Source organism: Triturus cristatus, chromosome 1_2 (genome assembly GCF_964204655.1).
Source record: "Triturus cristatus chromosome 1_2, aTriCri1.1, whole genome shotgun sequence".
Lineage (NCBI taxonomy): Eukaryota > Metazoa > Chordata > Amphibia > Caudata > Salamandridae > Triturus > Triturus cristatus.
In genome coordinates this window covers 1,094,896,176-1,094,923,478 of record NC_140580.1, presented here as the reverse complement: position 1 = coordinate 1,094,923,478, position 27,303 = coordinate 1,094,896,176, and the positions used below count along the sequence as shown (strand labels likewise).

The 27,303-nt window shown below is 45.9% G+C and overlaps 1 protein-coding gene across 8 annotated transcripts in view; it reads right to left on the bottom strand.

Annotated features, from left to right (window-relative positions):
- DAB2IP (DAB2 interacting protein) overlaps nt 1-27,303 on the bottom strand; it is a 1,477,580-nt gene that overhangs the window by 789,068 nt on the left and 661,209 nt on the right. For all 8 annotated transcript variants that reach the window (XM_085613689.1, XM_085613692.1, XM_085613691.1 and 5 more), the window contains one exon: nt 13,658-13,761. In XM_085613689.1, coding sequence (XP_085469815.1) covers nt 13,658-13,761 — 104 coding nt within the window. The remainder of the gene's footprint in view (nt 1-13,657; nt 13,762-27,303) is intronic.

Here is a 27,303-nt window from a genome sequence, read left to right as displayed (position 1 = left end):
TTGTTGAGAGTGGACCAACCTTATAATAAAGATACTGTCTGGAGTTTGGGCTCTGATCTGGTGATGGACAAGGAGGGCGGTTCTCTGTGAACATCATCAAACCCATATCTGCTGCTGTGTTCTGAGATTCTTCAGCAATAACATTTAATGAAATGCTGGCTCGTGATATGTGAATGACCATGTGGAATAACAGTCAGCTCCACTCTTCATTTACAATCCATGACACTTGTGTGCTAAGGCTCGAGATGTGTATGCACACGTCATCACAGGCGCACTGAATCCTTTTAGTCTACAAGTTAAACCCCCATGTTTTACACCACTCACTGGCACTTTAGGTGGACCAGGAGAAGAGGCCTCACTCTGTCGGTGATAGCAGAGGATAAGCTTTCCTGAATCTTTTGGAAACTCCACATTGTGTCATGGTCCTGACCAACGAACAAGGCATGTCTGGGCCACAGCGCCCTGCCGGCTCTACAGGTACCAGAGCAGAAATCTTGTCTTCATCATCAAGACTTCACAGTACATGAGACCTATCACTGGTAGATCAACCAAAGAAGAACAGGTATTGAGTTGAGAGTAGAACAAAATACACTGCTAGGTAACCTCCATAAGGCATAACTGAGCTCTTTTTTGGGGGATGGAGGTGTGTGAGAGAGAGAGAGAGAGAGAGAGAGAGAGAGAGAGAGAGAGAGAGAGAAGTGAGACTGAGAACTGAGAGGGGTGTGACTTTACTTTATGAAGCGTAAATCTTCAGTATATTTATGTGTGCCCTTCTCTATTTTAATCTTAGACCTAATACGCCCTTCTCTTTCAGTCGCACGCGGCATTCTATTTCATTCCTCCAGGCACTGATAGGCGTTGCTCCTGTTCTTCAGTCTTGCCCACGGTTCTGAATCACAGTGGGTTACCCAAATTACTAACCATTTCAGGGTCCTCACATCCTTCAGCTCTCTTTCAAGAAGGGAGTTTGGTTCCAAAGATAATCTCTCATGTTTTTTTACAAATACTAGTCTGAGAGATGCCCCAAATTACTTATTAAGTATGTGTAACCACTGGAACTTATCTGTGTGAAAGGGTCTGCCAAGGTAACCTGTGATGCCTTATAGCATCCTTACCATCAGCCCTTCAGTGCTACACCTGCACTCCTAAACCCTTAGGCACACATCTTCCATCTCCCTCTCGCTCCAAGCGACTGGAACTGCTGTCACCTCAGCACCAACACTTCAATGATGACATCACAACAACAAAAACTGTAGAAACAGCCCTGGGTGATAAACCTGTGTGACAGGATAGTGCCACAAGAATACTGAGCAGACCTAAATGACACAGACACTCAGTGTGAACCAGCATAACTCTCTGCTGAGCCTGTTCATTGCAGGGAGGGATATATCTCAGCGGCGGCCTCCATTAGTAGTGGGGTGGGTGGTAGGGGGATGAGGAGAGCACGCGGAGGGGACGGGGGCATGTTAATAATAATAAATAAAAAAACGTACCCGACGCTGCCGGCCGCCTCACGCGTTGCGTAGCTCCTGCTGGCCTCTTCCTTGGTCCCAGCAGCCCCTGGGACAGACTACTAGCCAATCCCGGTGCTGCAGAGCAGCACCAGGATTGGCCAGAGCAGGCAGGAAAGATGCCCTGGTCAGGTCATGGAGTCTGTGGGGTTTCTCCAGCCCAGCTGCTGAATGCAGCCGGGCAGGAGGAACCTAAGTGCGCATGTGTGTTTCGGTCGGCCTGAGACGGCTGACCAAACACACGTGAGCACTTAGGGAGTGCACAAGCACTCCTCCTCCACCCTCCTATGCCCCGTCCCTCCTTGCACAAGCTGGCTCAGATGCTCTAGCATCGTTTTACTTTTTGTTTGCCGGCTCCGCGCCAGGCAGTGGGTCACCCCTCCTCCTCCAATGCAGTGGAGCCGCCACTGATATAACTGCCCCCCTCACAGGGGTTGGATGCGGAGTTAGCAGTAATTCCTACACAAATTTCAGTTTGTTTTCTGTAAACTGGAGTTCATAAAAGTTGCAACATATTAAAAGAAAATTGGTCATTCACTTGTACAAAGAAGGTGTGCATGAGAAAAAGCCATCACATGTCTCTTTGTGTGCAAGTAGTTTCTTGCACCATAAGGTTGGGAAACTTGGTGAAGACGGCAACCTTCGCAAAGGGCAAACTTTGGCAACTTTATATGCAAAGTTTAAACTTCCCACTGCTGTCGCACTGTAAATAAATATGGTCTTTCCTATAATAGTCTGACACAGATTCACAAAAGCACACACACAAGCATTTGTATGCAGGGAAATCTTAAGGATTTTGGTGGCCCAGGACCAAACGTATTTTGGGGGCCCCTGTATGGAACAGCTTTCAATTTATGAACCTATTTCAGCTCTTTTGTGCCCTCTTTGGCCAGGCCACTGACAGTGCATAGGACACTGGCGCAAATTCTAAATGTGTTTACATCGAATATTCAGAGATAGTGACATGAGTTTTCTATAGTGTAACACAGCAGCAGCTCACTAATATGACTGCAAATAATCTCTGTGACACCCTACCAATTCTCATATAGGATTTCCTGTTTTGATCTAAAATAACTTTTTTTAATGATTTTATAACATTTCTCTGCAAAATGTCTGTAATAAATAGATTATGACACATCCCCCAGATTAAAAATAAATGAAAGGAGGAAGGTATTTAAAACAATCTGTTTTATAGAGGTGGTTCTATAAGCCCCCCCACAAAGGCTGATGGGGCCTTGGACCAGAACCCACTTTGCCCATGCCTTAAAACGTCTCTGTTTAGGTGCACTAATAAAAAAAAAAATCACACAGTGGTCCTCGCACAACTGGGCACACAAAGGCAGGTGTCCATCCTTTGCATGCCCACCACAACCCCTGTCTTCGGATCACTGACAGAGTATCGGAACCAAAAATAAAGAGTGGACAGAATATTGTCTCAAAATTAGCAAGGACCAGAATCTTGAGAGAGAGAAAGTAAGTGAAACAGGTAAGATTAGATTTATTACTCTTAATGCCACATTTACATACCGTGAGGAAATATATATGTATATCATCAAAGTACATATATGTGGAGTTAGAAATAGTAAAACTTTGCTTCCCTATAGAAACTTACATTCACGCTATTTTTGTCCTCGATATTCTTGACACCAGAGTTTGTCTCACGATATTTTTGGTTCCGATATTCTGTGTAAACACGAATCAAGAAGTGCCTGCTCCGTCTGTCCATAATGTCCGTCTCTGACAATCTGACCAGTGCACCCCATGCAGCGGATCACATCCATGTGAGCTGGAAGGAATTATAGATCAGCGGAGCAGCATTTCTATAGAATTCTTTAGAACTGAGCAGGCATCTCTTACGACCCTCAGTAAAAAAGCATTATCCTTGAGATATGTCCATTTCGAATGACAAGACTCCATGTTCATGGCTGATTAACCCCACTGAGGAGCGTTGTGTAACAATAGAATTCATTGACAAAACAGAAAAGGAAAATCAATAATCTTATAAAGAAAGAAAATGAGAAGAAGATAAAAAAGAAGGAGACAAGTGAGGCAAAAATATAGGAACATATACTAACACTGATCAATAGCTAAGCGAGGTGTGATATTAACCCATGGTGGGCCGGGGACAGGCTATGCCGTCTGAAGGTCAAGCAAAGGTTTTTGACCCAGATGTGAATGTTGTGTGCTATACAGATGTGCAATTATATGTGATGTATAATAAAATATTAGGGAAAGTTCCTACTCCTGTATGCAGGTTGCGCTTACTTGCAGAACGCAGCCGTACAGTCTACCCTCCCATCTTTTCACCTCACGCTTCTCTTTTTTTGATGTCACTACAAGGAGACCCTCTGCAATCTCTGCTAAGCATGCATAAGGAGGGGGCTGAATTGGTCTCCGATGCCCAATGACAGAATGGTAAGACATCCCTGGGCCAGCTTGGGGTACAAGTTTCATCCACTTGCCAAGTTCCTCGCAGTTTATTCCAGGCTGCTACCCTGCAACATAAGGGCTCGAGTGAGCATTGGAGTTGACACGGCCCTCGTGCTTCAAAGGCCAACCTAAGCCCCACGCCTGCACACTTCATGCTGAGTTTAAGGACAAAAAATGTTATTGTACAGGTTCACGTGTTCTGCAGGAGATGCATAACCATTCCCATGACTCTCGAATAGCTTCACCTTCGTCCCAGAAGGACTCAAACATGTTCCTTGTTTCTTCTCATTATACCTCTCTCCTTTATCCATAATCTCTTCCCCTATCGACGTCTTCCTCTGACCACATTCTGGTCATCCCTTCCGACTGGGCTCCACTTCTGCCTCATGAAGCTCTCATTTCCACCTTCACCCAGTCTCGTCTCAGATTTTCTATGCAGTCTCCCCTCCTCTTCTCACTGCCCTTTGGCGTCTATGTTTGACTCCACAATCTTCAAGCTCTCCCTGTCATCTCCCATCCATCTTTCACTGTCCTCCTTAACATCCGGTCAGAAAGCATTGTGTTTAATGGTACTCAAGGCTTTGCACACCATACTATGATCAACCCTCATTGTATACACTGTTTATGAACTATGCAAACTCCTCTGTGTGCCCTAATTAGGTGCCACCTAGAAAATCTTTCCTTTGCTATGCACAGGACTGGCTGAACTTTGGACAGGTTCACACTGTGTGTGCACATCTTACACTGTGGTATATAAGGCCACAGTGTGGTGAGAAGTTCTATGACTGGCTGAACTTTGGACAGGTCCACACTGTGTGTGTACCTCTTACCCTGTGGTATATACCACCACAGTGTGGACGAGATGTTCTAGGACCTGGTGAACTTTGGACCGGTCCACACTGTGTGTGTACCTCTTACACTGTGGTATATACCACCACAGTGTGGTGAGAATGTTTTGGACTGGCTGAACTTTGGACAGGTCCACACTGTGTGTGTACCTCTTACCCTGTGGTATATACCGCCACAGTGTGGTGAGAAGTTCTAGGACTGGCTGAACTTTGGACAGGTCCACACTGTGTGTGTACCTCTTACCCTGTGGTATATATCGCCACAGTGTGGTGAGAAGTTCTAGGACTGGCTGAACTTTGGACAGGTCCACACTGTGTGTGTACCTCTTACCCTGTGGTATATATCGCCACAGTGTGGTGAGAAGTTCTAGGACTGGCTGAACTTTGGACAGGTCCACACTGTGTGTGTACCTCTTACCCTGTGGTATATACCGCCACAGTGTGGATGAGATGTTCTAGGACCTGGTGAACTTTGGACCGGTCCACACTATGTGTGTACCTCCTACCCTGTGGTATATACCGCCACAGTGTGGTGAGAAGGTTTTGGATTGGCTGAACTTGGACCGGTCCACACTGCGTGTGTACCTCTTACCATGTGCCATATACCACCGCACTGTGGTGAGATGTTCTACCTTCCAGCTATCATTCTTATGTACAGAACTGTCCAATATTTGGCTAAATCTACATGGCATCCGAGTGTTCACTATCTATCCATTTCATAAAACCTCTTGCTTTGCAGGGGTTTCCTTTGCTCAGCTTTTACAGTCCATGGGATATTCAAGGCGATGCTGTCATTTGAATTAATGTTTTATCTGTAACTCTGACCACTGGCGCGCTTTGTTTTCGTTGACCTCACTCTTTTGTAATTTTGTGTTGACCGGCAGAGAACAGGCACATCTCTACGGCATGCAGGTGCTTCGAGGTAGTCGCCACTAGCGCACTTTCTTCTTAGCGACACTAACTGCAGCTTCTATATGCGATTCATGGTCATAAAGATTGACTTTTGATCAAACTTAAATTCTCTACATCCTATCTGTATTTTGAACTCACGATTTCTGCTGGCCAGGGGGTTACAAAGATCTCGTGACGGGAGATTCCCGCTGGTCTCTCTGTGTTTTCCTCCCTTGCATCGGCAGCTGCGACGCATCCACCTTGGACCCTTTTCACACAAATCTTTCTGCAATTTTACAGCTGCTTTTATTCACCTCCAGTTTCAGAAGGAATGTAAACACTTGCTACCTGATGCTATAGAAGAGACCTTGAGTGCCCTTCACTCTTATAAATATGATGGGTCACCCAAGTGCGGTTCATTACCTGCAAATGGGTCCAGCACGACAACTTATTGAATGAAATTGGCAGGTGTGTGTTGGATCATTATGGCCTGGTTTAGGTAATTTACTTCTCCCCTCAACCCAACGCTGTCCGCCTAGGACATCGCCGAGCTGAGAAATCGCTGTAGTTGGGAATTACCGCTTAAAGTAAACCGATCTTGTATTGATTCTGTAAAAAGGGTAAATAACCTGCGTTCCTTAACCCAATAGAAATCTATAGTGTGTCGCCAGGGTACTGTAAATAAGACCAATTTATTCTCCGAGAACAGGGAACGCAATGCTTGTCAATACATACATGATGTGGAGGGTGTTCTAAAGGAAGGAGCTTGTCGGCAGACCCCCCTCTAAATATCACATGCGGCAGGCCGCGTGACTTCAGCTAGCCTCATGACTTCAATTTAGCTCTGCGCGAGAGTGTATCCTGTATTGGCCGAGAGTGTATCCTGTATTGGCAAGAGTGTATCCTGTATTGGCAAGAGTGTATCCTGTATTGGCCGAGAGTGTATCCTGTATTGGCACAAACAGAGTACTCGTCACAGTTTGGGGGTCTTCGGGATAGGTCTGTACCTACCACCAATGCATGAATTTAGTAAGTTCGGGCAAGGACTGAAATTGCTTGGTGTGGCATCCAGACTAGGGTGTTCCATTCGAAAGACTGAGCACTACAGCGTTACATTAGAAAATGATGTGCGAGAGGGACACCTACTAAGAGGTTTGAGTGTGCTCTTTGCATGTCTGTTTTCTCAGCTGTCTGGTCTCTCTTTCTTTAATCACCTCTCAAACTCTCTGAGATCGCTCTGATACCACTGAAAGCCTGACCTCCCCGGCAGGGCACGTGGCGGGTCCACTCAGACTCCTTCCAGTAGAGCTGGGCTTGACCAGTGGAGTGGCCTGGAGGTGCAGAGGGTGGCTGGACCAGAGCTTGTGCCCAAGTGCACTTCCTTATTACAGAAGACACCACAGACGCTTGCAGGCCCTCTTCAGTAATACACATTGTGCAGGGGCACATTAGGGACGTTGGAATGGCACAATGGTGTCCCCTTGATCGCATGGAGGTGTGATGACATGGACGGCATGAAAATAAAGTGAAAATTCACTTGTTGATGCCGGTAATGGATGCTCTTGCGAAGTGGATTCTTGGAAGCACATTGTTAGTGTGACCCCCCCCCCTCCCGCCCAAGCCTGGGAGTGGGGTGGGGGTGCTTCCAAGAGACCTGAGGCACACCCACCGTGAGCTCGACCCAGCCACCTTCTCCTGAAGGAGGCCCATCCGCCTGCAGTACAAAACAGGTCTCATTTCGAGAGTCGCCTCTGTCCTCCTCTTCTGAACTCTCGCGTTGACACCGACAGCCACCAGCTTCGCGAGATCACGCCTAACACATTTTTTAATCAAATGCAAGGCCCGGCTGGTGCTGGACACAGCGGAGGAGGGCACGTGCACCATGTTTATCTAATAGGTTACCAGGAGTTTTTGCATCTATCACAGCTTGCTCCAGCTCCGCTCTATATAGTGACTGAGTGTGGGTCATTTTAGAGACAATAGCAATAGTGATAAATTACCACTAAAATGAATTTACTGCACTACCGAGTGGTACTGTCCGCATACGCCGATTGCTGCTGGCGGTAATCGGCCATTACCACCAATGGTAAATACTGCAACAATAAAAACAGCTCGGGAGGGGCGGGGGTGATAGTTTTCTGCCTTTCGACTACAACAAAATACAGTAATGGGTACAGATTTACAACTGATGCAAAAAAATATTGCCAACCTTACATCAAACCTTGTATTGAAGGAGCGTTTACAGGAAACATCAAATATCGCTGCTTTGCTATCCCTGAGTGAATGGGGACTGTGTCCAACCTACCATTCAGGCACCAACACTATCTAAGGTCGACACAGAGGAGATCTTATTTTTGGTTGTAAATGGACCCATCTGGTGGTATTTCAAGTTGTGAGAAGTCAGTGACTGTGCATGTGCCACGGTAGGAATCTGCAGAGCTTTTTGTTGGTGAGCAGTAGTAAACAGTATGTTACTACCGGTGGGATTTACAATTTACAGCGGGAGGTAAGGTTACTACCCTTCCTGGATTGTATGCCATGGCTGTAGACCATCTTCATCAGTGTAAAGTAAGATTTCTCTCAATAATGAATGAATGAATGAATGAAGGAGTTTATCAAGAGCTCGGCTACTCCAACAGTGTCCTGATGCAAAATTAGCCTAGGTCACTGTTGCTATGAGCGCCTCATGCCTTAGCAGACACATGCGTCCTGAGGGCTTTCCTAAGAGGCATTTATTGGGAGAAGTTCTTCAAGGCAAGTGGCAGCGCCTTCCATTCCCTGCAAGCCATCACCAAAGAGGAACGTCCACTGCATCTAATGCACTGAAAGCGGCCACTAACGTGGAGCGCAGAAGAGGGCCTAGCATGGCGAGAGGGATGATGATGATGATGAATCCTATTGAGCTGATATTATTGGCCAATTATAGAAGGCCCAATGTACAAAACCACAGCTTGAAACATTATATTTTTATTAATTGGCCAATGTAGATTGTAAAGGTGTCTAGTGACCGAGTCCCGTCTACAAATGCCCAGAATCAGAAGATCCGCCGTATTTTGGACTGTTTGCAATCTTTTGGCCCATTTGTCCGGGATTCCCAGGTAAAGTATATTCAGTGGTCCAGCCTGGCAGTAATTAAGGCACGGACATTTGTCTTGCAGGTATATAAAGGGAGAATAGCAATACATTTTCTGATTGACTTCAATACAGCAAAGTACGCCCCAAATACAGAGAGGACCTGGGAATGAAAATCAAGCTTGTTGTCAGTCCTGATCCTGAGATTCCTGGCTCTTGAGGCAGGAGGAAGAGGAGGGCGGGGAAACTTCTTTGGCCAACCAGTATACACCCACTACTTCTTCGCAGGCCTGAGGGGATGAATCTCAGTTTTATCCACCTTGCACTGTAAATAGGTCTCTTGCAGCCAGGTCAGCGTATTTGTTTGGCATGTCTAAAGGGTGAAATAAATAAATTCGGTATTTATAAAGCACGAACTACTCACCCTTACGGGTATCAAGGCACTGGGGGCCATATTGGAAAGTAAGTGAGCTATTGCCCAGAGTCACATGGTGCTGAGCTGATCTGCCACCAGAGCCGGGGATCGACCTGTGAACCCCGTGTTCCGAAGTCAGCTGCCCTGGCCGCTGCACCTCACCTTTCCAACCTCCCACAAGGGTGGAGCCTAAGTCAGTTGACTTAAGGTCGAACGCCAAGTATATCTGGGTGCCATCAAGGTAACCATCTTAAACGATTCAATAACCTAAGCCAGTGGTGCAATATATATGTTAAATAATGTGGGGCTAAGCGGTGAGCCCTGAGATACCCCAAGTCTTAACTGCTTGTAAGATGATGAATTGTGACCAGACGGATAAACTGCTCTCTTTCCTCCCAAAAAGATATGATCCACCTCCAAGCTGTCCTGAGACCCCCAACTACACTTCCCGCTGAAGGAGAATTGGGTGGGAAATAGCATTGAATGATGCAGATAATTCGAACAATATAGGTGCAGCACCCTTACTGTCATCCAATGTAGGTTTAATAGTCTCAGATACCTCAAGTAAAGCGGACTCTATACCATGCGGGAGACAGAGCCCGATTGATTGAGTTTAGAGTAAAAGGCGGTTTTCTTCCAGATAGCTGGATAAATGTGCATTAACCAGTTTTTTCAACTTTTTTGCCCAGGCAGGAAGAAACGAGATAGTGCATACATTGGATAGGATCATGGAGTTAGCTGACTGTTTGGTCAATAAGGGGAGGACTTTAGCTGTTTTCCAATTCAGGGGCACAACCGCAGACTTAACTGAGCTGTTAAAAAACTTAGTAAGGAAAGGCACAATCACTCCAGCCAGGAGGCCAAGATAGCAGGATCACACGGTCTCAGGACCTGTTCAGGTTGAGTGTTAGCGAAAGCACCACATTTTTCCAACCTGACATCACCCTGCCCAGCAGGTAATGTGGTCATGTCCTCTGCAAGCAGTTGGCCTGACTTTGTCTCTTCCTACAACCTTATGTGGATCTTGAAAATGTTTTCTTTTTTAAAAAAATCCAATGTTTTGAAGATTTCCCCAAGGCTGGTATGCTCGGAGTGATAGCCTTACGATTCAAAAAAGAACTTTGAAGATCTCCTTTGGGGAATGTAAAATGTTTATGCTGATGTTTATGTTGATATTCATATTCTAGGGCAACAGCTGAGTAGCAAGAGAGCACTAAACTTTAGTGACTCTTTGAATATTACAATGACTTTACATTGAGATATACAATCATTTTATTATATTTCATATATTTAGATTTCAGGCACAAAGATGAAGAGCCTGATTACAGGTGTTGCAGCCTTGGAACGGGCCACCATGCCAGCGCCCAACTCCAAGACCACCAAACCCGTAGTCAGTCTGCCCGCTGGATTCCAAGTTGTAATTCCGGCGGACGGTCCTGCGACAGCAGTGCCTTTCTAAAGCTCATAGGAGAGCCTTAGAAGGAGAGCCTTAAAAAGACACCTCCGCAGGAGCGCCGAAGCCCGTTCCTGCACGGACAGAAATGCACAATGTTTGAACAGGGGGTGTAAAAATACAGGGGGTCACAACATGTATCCCCATGCACAGAGGCAACAATGGGCCCTGTAGGGACCCCTTAGTTTCCTTACTACCACCCTTTTCATGGTGGGCTCACCACCAGGAAAAGGAGGTAAGTGAGTAAACTCGTAATATGCTTGCCGCTGCGGCACCACCAGCATTTTACTTCCTAAGACCGATGCACCACCACCACGGGATCAAGGATACTGATGGTGGCAGCGGTCCAGTCCAACTGCCGTACTTGTAATACGGCGCGTGGACTGACAATCTGGAGGAGGTCCACAGATCTCTACCATGGGTTCGGTGGTCCCATGGACTGTCAAACTCGTAATCGAACCCTTGGTGATTTGCCTCAGAGCACAAGAATTTCCATCAAGTGCAAAGTATTATCGGGTTCCCAAGAGCTTTGTAATATAACTCTTCTGTGCACAAAACCTTACATTCATGCGATACAGAACATACATATTTCACAAACAATGTGTTCCCTTGACATTAAAGGCTCCACATGAGCCCTCGCCTAACAATGTTGGCTTATCCTGACCTCACGTTTTGGAATCTGACCACATCTGGTGGCTCATACCTGCCTGGTGTATTCTGCTAAAATGCTACTTACCATTAAGAAGAAATGGCCACATAAACAGATTTGCTAGGATTGTGTTGAGTAATACATGTATTTTAAATCCAAAAAGGATTAGTAAGTATTAAATAAAAAGATAAACCCATAGAAAACCATAGGCTGTGCCCAGTGCAATCTTAAGATTTTTTGGGACCCAGGCAAAACATATTTCGGGGACCATGTAAGGAACAATTTTGAATTTCTTACCCATTTTCAGAAAATTCATGCTCTCTTGATGCCATGACAATATTCAATCATACTTTCGGAAAGGGGGACATGCAAAAACATACAAACACATAAAAAAAACTGCCAGGCATCCACCAGCCAGATGGTACCCAAAGAATGCTTAAAAAAGCTCTGTTGCAGCCATTTCTTTTTTCGCTTAGATTTGTCTAATGGCATTATTTGACATAGAGGGGCCTATTTACAAAACAATGCCGGTGCGCGGACTTGCGCCACATTTGGCAGCGCCACGTTCTGACATTCTTCAAACGCAGGGATGCACCGTATTCACAAGGATATGGTGCACCCCTATGTTTCTCTTGGTGCTGCTGAAAACATAGCTGGCTAGCGCCAGCGCAGGAAACCTGCTGCCATGTTGCAAGGGTGCCTGCGCTGCAGTGGCGATTGTTTATGTGCAGGAAGGGACACTTTCCTGCACATAAGAATCAATAATGGTGATTTGCACCTTGCACCTGCGGCACACATGGAGAAAGAAAAAAAATCGAGGAGAAAGAAAAAAATGTTCCTTGTATCGCCATTCTAATGCCTGGTATTGCATGGCATTCATTTTTGCCGCTGCATCAGCCTTGTAAATCTGAGGCAGCGTCAAAAAGTAATGGGTGTTGCGGTGGAACGCCCACAGCAACACCCATTGCACGCCCCTCTGACGCAGGACTGCGGCAGAAAGGGGCATATTTACAAAGTGGCATTAAGCCACGCTAAGTGACTTAGCGCCACCTTGCAAATATGGAAAATGGCGCTATGCCACCGTAGCGTCAAAAAAAGTGGTGCTCCGGTGGCGATAGGAGCTTGTAAATATGCTCCAGAATTTGTTGTTTAGCCAGCTAGTCCTCCCTCTGTAGGAAAGACACGGTAAGGTGACTTAATGAAAGTTTAGTGGAATACTGAATAATATTAAAGTATGGCCTATATGCATAGTACCTGCAATTATAGCTTTAAACACCGGATATATGTAAATCTATATGAATCCCTCTTTGCAACAAGCATTCCTCGTGGCAACCGCGGAAATGAAAGCACGTGTCCCAGGTGTTTTTTCACAAATGCCTCAGGTGAGATCTGACACTTTAGTCCTTAATTCCTTAATTCTGGTCCCTCGGGAGCAGGAGGGAAACAAGCTGTAGAGATGGGTAGAGAGCAAGGCAGGTAAAGAGAATGGCGTGTTTGAAGAAGGGAGGAGAACTAGAGAGACATGAGATGGAAAGTTTCTTTTTTTATTTGTGTCGCAAATGGCTGAGAGCGCAATGGTTAGTCAGGGTCATTTCTAGGTGTTTTGCCGCCCTAGGTAAGAATTGAAAAATGCCGCCCTCTCCCTTTTTAAGTCTCGCCTGACCCAGCGCATGCGCTGGTCTGGCGAGACTTATTGAGAGGGCTCCAAAAAGTGCTACCAGGCCAGCCTAGATCTACAGTGCATGTGCGTGGGCGCGCGCGTCGCGCTTTACCGCGATTACTTTCACTTTCGCGGCCGTACGGCCGCTGTGACGTTTGATTGCGATCACTTTCGCCGCTTTGATGTTCTCCGTGAGGCTGCAATAGATTGCAGCAGTTAAAACAAGCATTGGCATAGCCAATAGGTCTCGCTTTTGGGACCTTATCAGTGTTTAGTTATGCAACTTTTGCATGGCTAAACCCTTATAAGGTCCCAAAGGCGAGACCTATTAGCTATGCCAATGCTTGTTCTCCTATTTTCACTGTTTGATTTCAAGTAAAAAAAAATGTCGCCCTCTTGCTGCCCTAGGCGGCCGCCTAGTCTTGCCTAATGGTAGAAAGAGCCCTGTGGTTAGGGTAGGAAGGTTGGTCAAGCCGAGTGAGCTTCTGTGAGGTGCCCATGCCAGCTGTCAAATGTTGTATATGTGTTTATGGTGCAGTCTTTATTATCACTGTCCTGATCTCTTTAACGGGGGGGGCCTTGGAAGGTGGGCGCACTGGGCAATTGTGCACCTTGCTTAGGTCTTGAAACAGGTCTGGCTGTGCCTGTAGAGGAACCAATGTGGGGGTGGGGGGTTCAGTGATGATGGAACCAAACCAGGACATAAGGAGAAAGGATCAATGCCTTACCGTAACCCGGAAGGGCGTGGTGGCGGCTGGTTCCATGGTAGGACTTTGGTCGGCGGTACTGCCAGGCATGCTCCGCCTCCGGCCAGTCTTCTCAGGAGGAGATTCTAGGAGTAAAAACAAACAACTGTGAAATAAATGCAATAAGTGAAATAAAACCTAGGAAAAACAATAATTTTGAATCTTACTGAGATGAACAGGGGATACTCTGGAATCAAAAGGCGTTCACATGGCCACACCTTGCGCAGAAAACATTCCTATGACAGTAACTACTTTGCACCTATGCAGTTAAATTTGTTTTTCAATTTCGGCCCCTAAAACCTACATTGTGCTGTGTGTCTACTACCTGCATCCATGTGTTTCCATCAAGACAAAGGACACAGCTAGTAATCAATGATTAGTACAAATCATGGTCACTGTTTTTGCATTTCAGTCCATATGCTTAAACGTAATCAATACCTCTAGTTAATAGATTTGGGTATCTCTAGAGCCACATGGTTACTTCTAGATACTAGAAGCCGGATTTCCCATCCACCTTATTACACGTGCCATTGGCAAGTATGTCCTTGTATTAAGGGTCGTACCTGGCTCTGTCGTTCCGCATGCCCGAGCTGTTCTCCTGGCGGTCTCCTTGTCCTCAGCGGTGCAAAGCCCCTACGCTGCAGGAGTTGTGAGGACTGCTCACGCGCGCACATGTGTGCAAGCGCAGTCCACCCAAGTCGTGCAGCGTAGGGTTTTGCACCGCCGAGGACGAGGAGACAGGAGGAGGACAGTCTGGGCATGGGGAACAACAGATCCAGGTAAGCTGTAAAGCAGGTGGCCAGTCTGGGGGTCAGGAACCCTCCAGGTCTGCTGCCTGCATGCATAGTTAGGGCGGAGCAGAGCGGAACGGAATTCCACTGAGTTTTTAGGCAACTCCGTGGACTTCCAAATAGTGTCACTCCGCCAACTCCACCCACCCTTACTTATGGCCACACAGTTTGGTCAAGCAAAGATGCCAGGATTTGAACCCAGGTTTCCGGATTATAAATTGTGACTTCAGCCACAAAATATCACCCTTTAATGACAAAGAACTATGGTTTGCGTTCAATTATTTTATAATGAAAATTAGTGCATTATGTTCAATAAGTACACGTATCCCATGCTAATTCAGCCTGACATGTTAAAACATCATAATGATTTATTTGAAAAGTACATATTTTTAGGTTAGGAAAGGAGTGAGACTATTTATGTTCCTGTGCTTTAACAGATAAATTAGCAGAATACAGAGGAGTACTACTTTTTACACAGGTTTATGTACACTTAGAGGTCTGTGTCGACATATGTGAACTGCAGCTCAGTACACCATCGCTTTAACAATTTCGAGGGATAAAATATCAAAAGTCAAGTTTCTATGCATTTTATATATATTTATTCATCCACCGAATTCCCACCTCCGCCGCACCTCTCGCCTCTCTCTAGCGGTGGTGAATCGCTAAAAATGTATAAATACGGCGCCTCACTGTTGTTGCATGGCAAAATATGAGTGCACTCCCGGGTCCTTTTTCAAATATATATTTATTGACAGGCAGCAGGCACTGACAGACGCGTTTCGGCACGTCGCCTTCTTCAATGTAAAGAAGCTTCACCGCTCGCGGAGCTCCGCATAGCGCGGCGGAGTTTTTTGTGCACTTCAACTCTGCCCAGGGTTAGTCATTTTGTAGGCATGAACATGTGTCACCACACATGCACAAGCATACAAAATGTTGCAGGTGTCTTTTTTTTTTTTAAATGTACCAATCCAAAATAAATCTGTAATTTCTTTTTAAAGTAGTGTGAGAGTACTTTTTTCATCAAGGCAGGTGGGAGGAAGGAGCATGGAGGGCGCTGGTGGATAGAAGCAGAACGAAGGGAATGCATAGGCGAGAGAGCAAAATGTAGCTGGCAAATGGGGAAGATGCACATTGGTGAGAGAGAGCAATGTGGATGGAGAGAAGCACACGAACGAGAGTAAGATTGAAGCACACGAGAGAGAAATCACATGCACTCTGTAGAATGTTAATTCAAAAAAGAAGTTCCTTTCACTGGGCAGAGTCAGGACACAAGTAGAAATGCTCTTCTCTAGGGGAGGGACAAAAAATGATGGACAACACAATCCACCGAAGAAGAAGCATGGAACTGAGACTGACAATAATGGTAACCAATAGCAAAATACCCCCCCCCCCTTAACACATATGGTTAAATGAGCTCTCACGTCTGCCCTTCTTAGACTCAATGAAAATTCTATGGTGCGGATGTGTTGTGCTGTCAATCATCAAAATAAGGGGCTGTCGCTTTTTTCTTACAAATTATTTTAGTTCCTCTCTTGGGTCAATCTAGTACCTCCAGAAGGCACCGGCACAGCAGCCAAATAAAAGCATGGTTATGTGTTCGCCCCCTTATAGAGCCATGTATCCTGTTTCTAAGAGCTTTTAATTTTGCACGATTGCTTGTGAGGCACGGCAGTTTGGAATTCTTTGCCCAGGGTAACAAACAAATCAAGTGGGGAAGCTGAGGTTTGAATTCCGGTCTTCTGCATCCGGTGCTGGCAACATTACTACCAAGGCCTGTAGGGAGGCTTGTAAGAAGGTAGGCCACAACAAATGTTACTCTTGTTTCCAAAGTAAGAAGGGCGCACAGGTACAATATAAAATATGTTGAGCCACCCCACCGCCCCCCTGTCCACCACAACAGCTCATTTGTTGTTGTACTTATCCACTGACTCACTGTAAATGTCCCCAATGTCCCTTGGGCTTCATTTTACAGTGCCATTCCAGTGAAATGAAAGAGATGCAGTTAATTCCCAATAATAACAACAAAGACTGCATGCAAGATTCCAGGAGCTAGCAGTTTCCACGAATGCTACCCTCAGCAGCACATTGAAAGAAACAACCATAGAGATCAACAAAGATTGAATGTCCGCCAAGCAGCAATTACGTCTAGCTCTTCTTTTTTTACATTCAAGAACGTCCTTATGTTTTATTAGAACATTGGAATGTGGTGCACTCCATTGCAGACAATGGAGCGCTCCGACCTTCTATGGGCCGGTAAAGGCCCGCAGAGCAACATTCCAATGTTGTTTATCTCGGAGCCCGAGGGGAATTCAATCCTCTCGAGTTCCGAGAGGCCTTTGTTTAATTTGTTAAAACATTCTGCCCTATAGTGGCAGAATGTTCTAATAGCCTTACAGCCCTTCGTAGCTGGGCTATACCGGTTATTAAAGTCCCGCTCCCTTGTTAAAGGCCCTGCCGGCTGGAGGGGGCCTTTAATAGCCGGTATAGCCCGCTATGGCGGGCTATAAGGCTATAAGATGCCTCCCTGGGTTATGGAATGCTACATTGTTAGTTCAAATATGGTTTAGTTTTACCTTCTAGAATGATGCTTTGTTTGGCCTTGTTGGGTTTAGATTTAAGATTTTCCCTTGCTTGAAAAAGTCCAATCGGGTTTTGTATTCCAGGCAGTGGCGTAGCAAGGTCAGGTGGTACCCGGTGCGGAAAATTTCTTGTCACCCCCTGCTTGACAGAATGGCAAAAATAGGTCTTTAAAACACATATTTTTGCCATTTTGTCATCCCCTCTGTGATGACATTTGTCACCCCCGACTTGACAAAATTGCAAAAATATGTGATTAAAACACATATTTTTGCAATTTTGTCACCCCCCCCCCCCCCTCAGTGATGACACCTGGGGCGGCCCGCACCCACTGCACCCCCCCCTCCTATGCCACTGATTCCAGGATATCCTATTGTCTGAAGGAGTCTTGCTGTGTTTTAGATTCAGAATACCATTTTATTAGATAGAGTCTGGCCAGGATTGATGCCTGCCTGGATTTCGAAATCCAAAATGTCTATTTGCTGGATGACCTTGGCTTGCTTGTGTGTTAGATTCCAGAATGGTCATGTGTTTGATGGCATCTGGTTGTGTTCTAAATTCGACAACATCCCTTTTTGGATAATGTGTGATTGTCTGATTTAAGGATGTCCCAGTAGCCGAAGATGTCTTGTTAAATCGAGCCTACTAGACAACACATGCCCTGTATGTTTTCAGGTATAGTGTGACTTACAAGACAAACAGGTGCTTGGAGCCTGCTTATTGCTTACTATTGGTAAGCTCTATTGTCACTCATTTGCTTGCGTTTTATTCATGTCCCAGCATGTCACTCTTGCATTTGTCCCTCCCAAGGAGCATTGCCTCTTTACCATCTCTTTTGATTGGCTGGCATGTCTGCTTTCTATGCTTGCGTTTCATGCACTCATTTTTTCGTCTGTGTTAAGCACTACATGAGATTGCATGTAATTTCGAGCTGTCTGCCTTGGGTACTTCTCGACGCCTGCCCTCCATGTTGCTCTCTGTCACCTGTGTGCTTCTACCGCCCCCTCCTTATTGCGCTCACCCATGTGCTAATGCCCTTTGCTTCCCCATGCCCTCCATGCTGCTTCCCCCAATGATGCAATCCCTCTTTCTCCCTGCTGTTGCTTCCCCCAACCCACACCCTCCATTTTGCTTTCCATGGACCCTCCCAAGTTGCTTACACCCCTATCCATCCTTCCCTGTGTTACTTCCACATCCTCCTATGCCCCCCGAGAGGCTTCCATGCCCTGTGTTTTTCAATGTCCCCCACACCCATGTGTTGCTTTTGCCCTCCATTGCTTCCACCACTGTTGCTCCTGCTCCCCTCCCCCGCTTTTTAAAATAAATGCTTTTGCACGTTTTATTTACTTTTTAGTTACAGATCCAACTTGGATTGGTAACTAAAAAGACTCGGATTTGTAAATAAAAATAAAAATAAAAATAAGCACCTGCAACATTTTGAAGGCTTGTGCATGTTTGGTGTGAATGCCTACAAAATATGGGGTCTCTAGAAAAATGGTATGGGGTAACCTGGTGTTCCTTGATATAAACTAGTCAAAATAACAATCAGGGGAATCTGATCTTGGCTGAATAAAAAGTGTCTACATATACCTATAAACCAACAATTCTTTTGATTTAATATGTTTGTATGTATACACAAGCAGCTGCGGCCCGTGCAGGTAAGAGCAGTGGGGCCGGGGAGGGATTTCGACAAACGACAACGTGGGGAAATTAATGATTTATTTAATATCCCCTCGTGGTCGTCTGTCGAATACCCCCTAATCCAGCCCCACCGCCTCACCGCTCTTACCTGCACGGGCTGTGGCTGTATACAAGAAAGCAAATGTTCTTAACATAGGTGCTCCAGGAAACGGCACAGTGATTGTTCATGAAGAAAAATATGAACAATGGAGCGCTAGTGCGGTTTACAAAGACAACAGCAATGTTGACTAAGTTATAGATCGAAGTTTCTAAACAAGACTCAAAATTCAAGTACAGTAGGCAGACCCAATAAAGATTTCTAATCAACAGGTAAGTATGTCAACGTTTGATTGGTAGCGACCTTTCAGGAAAAAGCACAGAGGAAAAAACATTTGAGAAGAAAATCCCTCAACATCTGGACATGTTGTTCCATTTTTCATTGTGACAGCATTTTCCATTGCAACATAATTTCAAGCAGAGAACCGACATGGATATATGACAATATGTGCAGTTCCAAAACTAATGACCTTTTACATCATATATGATCTTTGATATTAAGTCAAAACATGTCCTGATACAGAGGAATTTTCTTAAAAGGTTTTTCCTCTTTACTTCATTACCTCAAAGGTCGCTACCAATCTTGTCCTGATTAAGACCCTGTGGAATGATTATAAAGGTCAAAACGTCAATGTACTTACCTGTTCAATAGAAAACTGTACTGGAAGAAAATGTTATTGGAGCACCTATGCTAGGATCATTTGTTGTCTTGTGTAAACAAACAAACCAATTTATAAAAGAATCATTTTTGGCTTACAGGTATATGTAGACAATTTTTATTCAGCCATGATGCATAGGCTTTAAAGTTTCTGAAGAGGGAACAATTGTCCTTTTGATGACAGAATGGCATGGGAGGTAAATCAAAAGGGGGGCACTGTTCCAGAGTGAGTGTTGTAGAGAGTCAACGACGCACTAGAGAAGGGGGAGCAGGAAGGTGAAGGTCAGGGCCCTAATATAGGGGATGGGGAGAGACATACATTGTCTCTTGTTGCCCTCACACACCCCGAAGGATGTCATGCTTCATCATCGGGCAGGTGCTCCTCGTCGGGCCGGCGGTGCAATGCCCTACGGGTCCCCCGAAGGGTCTCTTTGACGGAGATCTTTTAAGAGAACTGCCGATCGGTGCATGTGGGTGAGTGGGTAGGAGTCCTATGTTGGGAGTGATGCGTGCGTGCAGTGCGTATTAAAATTGCCTAAGGGTTACCTAAGGGAAGGACGCTGCCTACAAACTACTAGTCCTGCGAGCTGGCGTCCGGACAGGGTAGGCTACAAGCGCCGACACCCGAGTAAACCCCCAAGACGGTGCGGGCATCCCACGCCTTAAAGCTCATGGAGTTACTTTATCTCCATTTTTAGGTCAGAATCTAAGGGGGACAAAGACTTTCTTTCTAGGTACAGCTGCCACTGACTAGTAGTTTGTAGGCAGCGTCCCTCCCTCTCCCCCTATAGGTGTGATAGGGCCAATGTTACCCCGCTCACACTAACACGCTCGTGCACTCACCACACTCCACCTTCACTTTTGGTCCTGATGAAACGCCAGGGATCTATTCGACCAAACCAGGCGTGAAACATGTCGACCTCAGCATAGTTACCTGGGCTCATTGCGCCCCGTTAGGTAACTCCAAAACCTACGGGTTTTTTTACTCTGCCAAGGGTACCTCTCTATTAAAACTTCCCTCTGGTAACCCTTAGGAAATTTTAATACGCACTGCACGCACGCATCACTCCCAACATAGGACCCCTACCCACACACCCACATGCACCGATCGGCAGTTCTCTTAAAAGATCTCCGTCAAAGAGACCCTTCGGGGGACCCGTAGGGCATTGCACCGCCGGTCCGACGAGGAGCACCTGCCCGATGACGAAGCATGACATCCTTCGGGGTGTGTGAGGGCAACAAGAGACAATGTATGTCTCTCCCCATCCCCTATATTAGGGCCCTGACCTTCACCTTCCTGCTCCCCCTTCTCTAGTGCGTCGTTGACTCTCTACAACACTCACTCTGGAACAGTGCCCCCCTTTTGATTTACCTATCATTCTTGTGGAGTACGGGCACTGGACCATTAACAGGCTCCTGCCCCCCCCCACCTCTCCTTATTTGACGCAGAATGGCATGGGAGCCATGTCAAAGGCTTTTTTTAACTGTAGCCATGCTACACACCATTGGGGATGCTGTACAACATGCCTAAAAACAATTGGTAGAGCCAATAGGTCCCAAAGAGGATACCTATTGACTTTGCCAATGCTTTTCAGCTCTTGAGTCCTAATGTGACTTAATGCACTGGACATTACAGCTGTGCTGTGCAGCGTGGCTAAAAACAATTGGAAAAGCCCAAAGGGGAGACCTATTAGCTTTGCTAATGCTTGTTGGGTTTTGAGTCCTTATGTGACTTTGTTCACTGGAAGTTGAATTTAATGACTGAATGTCGCTGTGCATCTACGGAGCACAGCGCAGTCTCCTATGAAGGCAGAAGAGACTTGATGCATAAATAGAGACATTAATGGGTGAAGCAGCCTCCACTTAGGAAGCGGCTTCACTGGAGGGCCTGCTCACTAATAGGCACAACACATTTACATCAGTTAATTAACATCATGCCAATTCATAAGAAATGTGTTGCAGAAGCAGCGGTGTCAGAGGACACACAGAGCTCGGCAGTGAAAGGGTCCACTTGCCGTATAGGTCTGTTTAGTGGTCAATTTGTACAAAATATAAGTGCCGGGGCTCTCGTCAGGCAGCAGCTTGCACCAGCCCATAGAACCAACTACTAACCATTAAAGTGGGGAGAGGATGTGGCACAATGGCCAGAGCTGCCAATTTCGGAGCTGGGGAACCAGATTAGAGTCTTGGCGTCGGCTCAACATCCTGTGCTTCTGGGCAAATCACTTACTCTCCCTGTGAATTAATGTGTCCTGAACTGCTGTTGATGATGAAGTGCCGGTGCTGAGCACCGGAAACCACCGGCTCAAATTAAGCACTGTTTCTGTTGCTCTTAAAACCAAGTGTTGCAACCACTGAATAAACAGAAATTAACAGTCCTTTTAATCAGCTCAGCATTTTCTTTCCTGAGCCATATCAACAGGTGTGTGCAATCACACACTAATTTCTTTGTCCCAGGTGATAATTATCACAATCCAGTGTACCACCATGGGCCGTATAACGGATGTGCCCCAGGGGGGCAAAGGATGTTAGCACCCGCTTTACATCCCCCCAGGGCACTTTGGTATTACAGAAGTAACCGCAGGTACTTGTGCGGCCCCTTCTGTAATACAGATAGTGTTGGCGCACATAAAGCACCAGTGCAATCACCAGAGGGTGATCCCCTCTTTTCTGCTCCTGTGCCGTATTATAGATGCGGGCACAGAGTCAAAGAAGCTGTCCTCCTGATGGCAGCCCTCTGGAGGGGAAAATGGACCCCCGACATCACCTAGCAGGCAGGTGCAGTCATTCACTGCACCCGCCTGCAAGGGGATCTCTCTCCTCTCTTAAAAGTGCAAGCGGGTTGCCGCCTGCACAGTGAAACATGGCTGCTCCATTTTTCCCCTGAATGCACTGCCCTGGGGCACCGCGAGTTCCCTGCAGCCCTGTGGGCAGTGCATTCAGTTTAGTAGGGTGCACTGTACCGGTTTGCACATGGCACACCTGTTTTCAGGTGTGCTATGGTGCAAACACAGAAAGTGCACCCTATACGGAATAGGGTCCCAGGAGTTCTTATTTTTTCACAAGTGTTCCCTCTCTCACTTCATAGAGTGATTAGTTGTTAATAAATGTGCAGAGGGGGAAATCTCCATGAGCCAAGATAACTCAATCTTTAACCTCCGGACTGCCCCACTGGTGTACATATACATCATACACAGATGTCCCCAGTATATGCAAAAGACATATGCATGTCGTGGACAGGAGCCACAAATATTAAGGGAAGGGCACTGTGCAAGTTCTATGCAAACAATGAAAACAAGTGCCTGGCACAGGTGTATGCGGGCATCATGGCTGTCACAGAGCTTTATAAATGGTGACAGTGGACTTTGTGAGTGTTTGCATTTGGAACAGGAATGTGTGTGTGTGTATCAGCATATTGTGTTTCTGGGAAATAAAATGTGCCATTTTCTGTGAATCACAGCCCATTGTTGTCTCCACCATTTCCTTTAGGTGAAGATGGGTTAACATCAATCTCACCTTCAAATGACCTTCGCAGTCTTCAAGATGGACACCGGCCAACCCATGGCAGCATGGAGATGGGCAGCATGGAGATGGTCCCTTACCACCACCCCTGAGACACCCCCTGCTCGAAGGGAAGCTCCTGGCATTATTAATCTGACCTGGCTGCTCCCTCCCAGACTGTGGGACAAGAGGCTTCTAACAGAGCTGGATGGGCTGGGGTCATCCATTGCAGCCAGAGGTAGCACAGGTTTCTTCTAGGTGCGGGGGAAAAAGAATGCGGGTAACAACACACATTCATACATTTGCTGATGCTATTTTTGGTTAAATCATATGTGCTCAATAACGGGAACACTTTGCATTTGAAACGATAATGGCAAAATGAACACAACCATGTTTTCTTGGCACAGCCCGGAATAAACCACCACCATTAGGCCTCGATTGCATCTTGGAAGTCGGAGTAGCCATGTTTTTCTTATCCCACTGACAGCACATATAGTGAAAGGTCCGCGGATGCTTTGTGGTGAGAGGCCCCTCTTGTGGAACTCGAGAGACCGCCTGTCACTCCTTTCAGGGCTCGCTCATGTAGTTCTGTTCATCCCTAAGGCTGCTATTGTTCATGTGACGACATTTGCGCTGTTGTCCGAAGATGACATCAGGTGAAAGTGGTGTGCGTTATTATTCATTCAGGGAGCTGGTGCTAGGACGTGTTATAAATTCTGTATTCTAACTAGTTACCTCATGCTGACTGTGCAATTTCCATAGGTTTCCATTATGACTTTGTCTATAAAAACCGACGTTTTTAAGGCTCTTTGTGCCCTTTCTCTGAGCCTCTAGGGATGCTGTCACATTTCTCATTTATCTGCTACATATTCTGGACTTAGAGTATTTCACAGATCTTTCTTGTGATGCTAATTCTCTGTGACGGATTTATTAGGCTTTTGAGATTGATTATATTTTTGGCTTCTCTATTTCACTTCAATATATTTATAATACAAACCTTCATGGTTTCTAACTCATTACTCTTGTGCCTTTTTGAGTCTCATGCTTACTGTCTGATTGTTATTCGAAAGGCTGTTTTGAATCTTATCTTAGGGACACATTTCCTCATCTTTTCTTGAGGACCACACCCCCCTGATCCTGCTTAGGCACTACATCTCTCTGATGTCAGATCACCTGACACAATGTCAACACATTGCTGCTGTAGAAAAAGAATGCTCATGAGGGTTGTGCCAGGCCCTGGAATATTAGAATTTGTTTACAAAAGAGCTTGTAATGCCTACTTCTTTAGATGTTTTAGTGTAGTGGCATGTTTACACCACGAGGGGGCAGTGTGCTGGAGTGGTGTTTCAAGAAGACGACACAAGAGACCGTTGAGGTAAAACTACATCATCATATGTACAGTTTCCCACTTGATGCTGCCAATGTATTGATATGGAGACATTTTGTAGAGCCTTCTGCTGTAAAGAAGGGGCAGTGGTATTTTAGCTAACCTGATTGGTTGAAGTAGTAAGGACCGCAGGTGCAAGAAACTTAAAATACTTGACGCGGATAGGCAGTGTTTGCCCGACACATTTTAGGAAACCTCTCTGAGAATGATAGGGGCTGAAGGTTAGCACTCGTCACTCCAATATCCAAGCCTGAGTTACTGCTCACTCACAACTCACTGACCACCCCCCTCCTTTGCTGTCGTCGGAGCGGAACCATGTACTGAGAGCCTTGAAGCACGCGCCTCTGCTGTTCAGTGCTAGACAGGCCACCTCACCCACATCCCCATTGTCACTAGCGGCTTCAGTCACTCGCCCTCTCTCACCTACTTCCACCAGCTAATCCGCTGTTTCGCTCTTCCCTCTCATTTACTCATTTAGTTTCACCCACTGTGACTCAGCTTCTCATTCATTCGGGCATCATCTCACTCATTGTTACTTCAACTCACTATTTTTTCTATTCCACTCTATCTTGCGCTTTTTTTCTCACTAGGAATTACTCTTATAACTACTCTCACTCAAACTTTCACGATTTTATGTACATGCTGTACAGTCACACTTCATGCATTGACTTTCTTTCAGACAATTACCATCAGTAAGATACTTCATCATTCATTTAACCATTCACTCCAGCAGTCAGCTATGCTCTCATTCATTATTTCATTGACACTGGTGGTGGCAATAGAAATAGAATTACTCCAGGATCCCGTAAATTGGTGAGTGTAGCAGCAGAAAGAAAAGGTTCACGAGAGACGGTGGGAATTGAGGGGATTTTTTTTTTTAAATGTACCTCTTGCTTCACTAGCGCTGATGGTTGCCTTGGCACTTGATACGCGACAGTCTCTGGGCTGGCAAAGGCTCCTCACCCAATCCAGACGCTGCTCTCATGCAATGAGAGCTGCACCAGGATTGGTCTGAGCGGCCTGCTCAGCCACTGCGTGGGAGCATGCGGCTTTTCTCCAACCCAATTGTGAACAGTTGGAGTAACAGAAGTGCGCATGTCTGTTTGCCCGGCCTGAGACGGCCGGCCAAACTTACATGTGCACTTCTAAGTGTCCACCAACTCCTGTCTCTCAGGGCCCGGCCGGCACCACACGCACGCACGTCAGCCAGAGCCTCTCACCAAAAAAAATGATATTATTGTTCAATTTCATTTTTTTTCTGCGACTGACTCCGCAAGTGGGGCGACGCTCCTCCGCCATTATGGAGGAGCCGTCCTTATGCGTGTGTACTGTAATGTGCGCTTATGCCATATATTGGGAAGAGATGTAATTACTCATACCGATAGATACATCTGACATTCTTATGGTGCACTCATATCTCTTATGGGGGAAGAGGGAGGGGTGGCAAACAAAGTCGACAACCTGCCTCCAAATCATAGTTTCTCTTAAGTACTTGTAGAGCGATAAGTTGTGGCCCTTGTTTCCCTTCATGGCATAGGCATCTAGGTGTTCGGCTCCAGACTGCTCTCATGACGGATGAGACTCCAACAAAAGGAGGGTTGATGGCCCTTTTATTGAGGCCTATGTGTTGGCCATGCTGGAGCTGAAAAGACTAGCCCACCCTCACCACCTGCAGATTGGTGCGCTGCACAGACAGACCTGTGGCCACTGCTGAATAAATCCTGGTGTCGGATCTGGCTGCATAATATCTGCTGGATTCGGTGGATTCTTCACTTCATGCTCTGGCTCACAGCCCTCATTTTAATACACCCTGATACTCTCACTCACACAGCTGACCCTCTTGACTCACGTCAGTGGGTGGCGTAACGAAACTTGAGGGGCCCTCCTGCAAAGTCAATGGAGGGGCGCCCTTCCGGACTTACTCAGGAGCTCTCAGGACAGAACACTGCGCCGAGGGGGGCCCCCTGGAGCTCGGGGGCCCTCCCGGAATGCAGGGGCTACAGGGGCCTTTGTGACGTCACTGCCTCACACATACTTTCATTAACATCTCTGGCAGCAAAGGTGCACGGATTTTCAGCACCCAGGCAAAATGCACTTTTGTAAACACACAGACAAGTACCATTACCTGGATTGTTTCAGTAACTTGCCACCACCGGTTGGGGAAGCTGTGGCTTTTTCCTCCTGCACTTTTTCAGTCACTCATTTTTCTCACCTTTATTATCACAGCTATCCACATATGGTCAAGTGCAATAAAAGATGTGCTCTATTTATTTGAGAACGTCACATGAATTTCCAAACTTTTTCCTCTAAGGGTTACGTTTTGGAAATATGTCCCTGGAGCGAGAGCAGATCTGACCTATGAGCCACACCATAGTAAATTATTTTACCACAACTATGTTGCAGTGCTTTCAGCTTCATCTAGGGTTCCATTAGGCTGTGAGTGACAAAAATGTTGGGCAAATATCAGCGGTCTCAGCTGATTTTGCCCTCAAGGTGAAATTCAGAGCTTTGACTCCCTTGAAGTGCTCCTTAAAATAAAAAGACTACCAGGTCTCGCAGTACTGCACAAAGATAAAAGCTTACCTGATGAGCCCAAAATAATAGATAGCATTAGCCAATCGTAACCTTTTACCCAAAAACATGTGGCACTCTGTGAATTGTGTCTCGCCTTTAACGCAGTGCATTTAGACTCAAATATCCTACCAAACAAAGCATAATTGTGATTGTAAATTGCATTTATATAGGGCTTACTACCCCTGATGGGCGTAGTCAGAATCCAATATTAGAAGTTTAGAGTTAGTAGGTTAGAAATAGGTGTTTTTTTCCCTCTGTGCATTAGTTGAGTTAGTTTGTGCTCTTGTGTGTTTAGTAAAGGTTAGAGTAGGGATAGAAAGATGGGAATTGTTTTGAAAGGGGGAAACAGAAAGTTATTTTTGTAAGTAGTGGTCGTGTGTGTCTGTTAGTTGGTGACAATTCA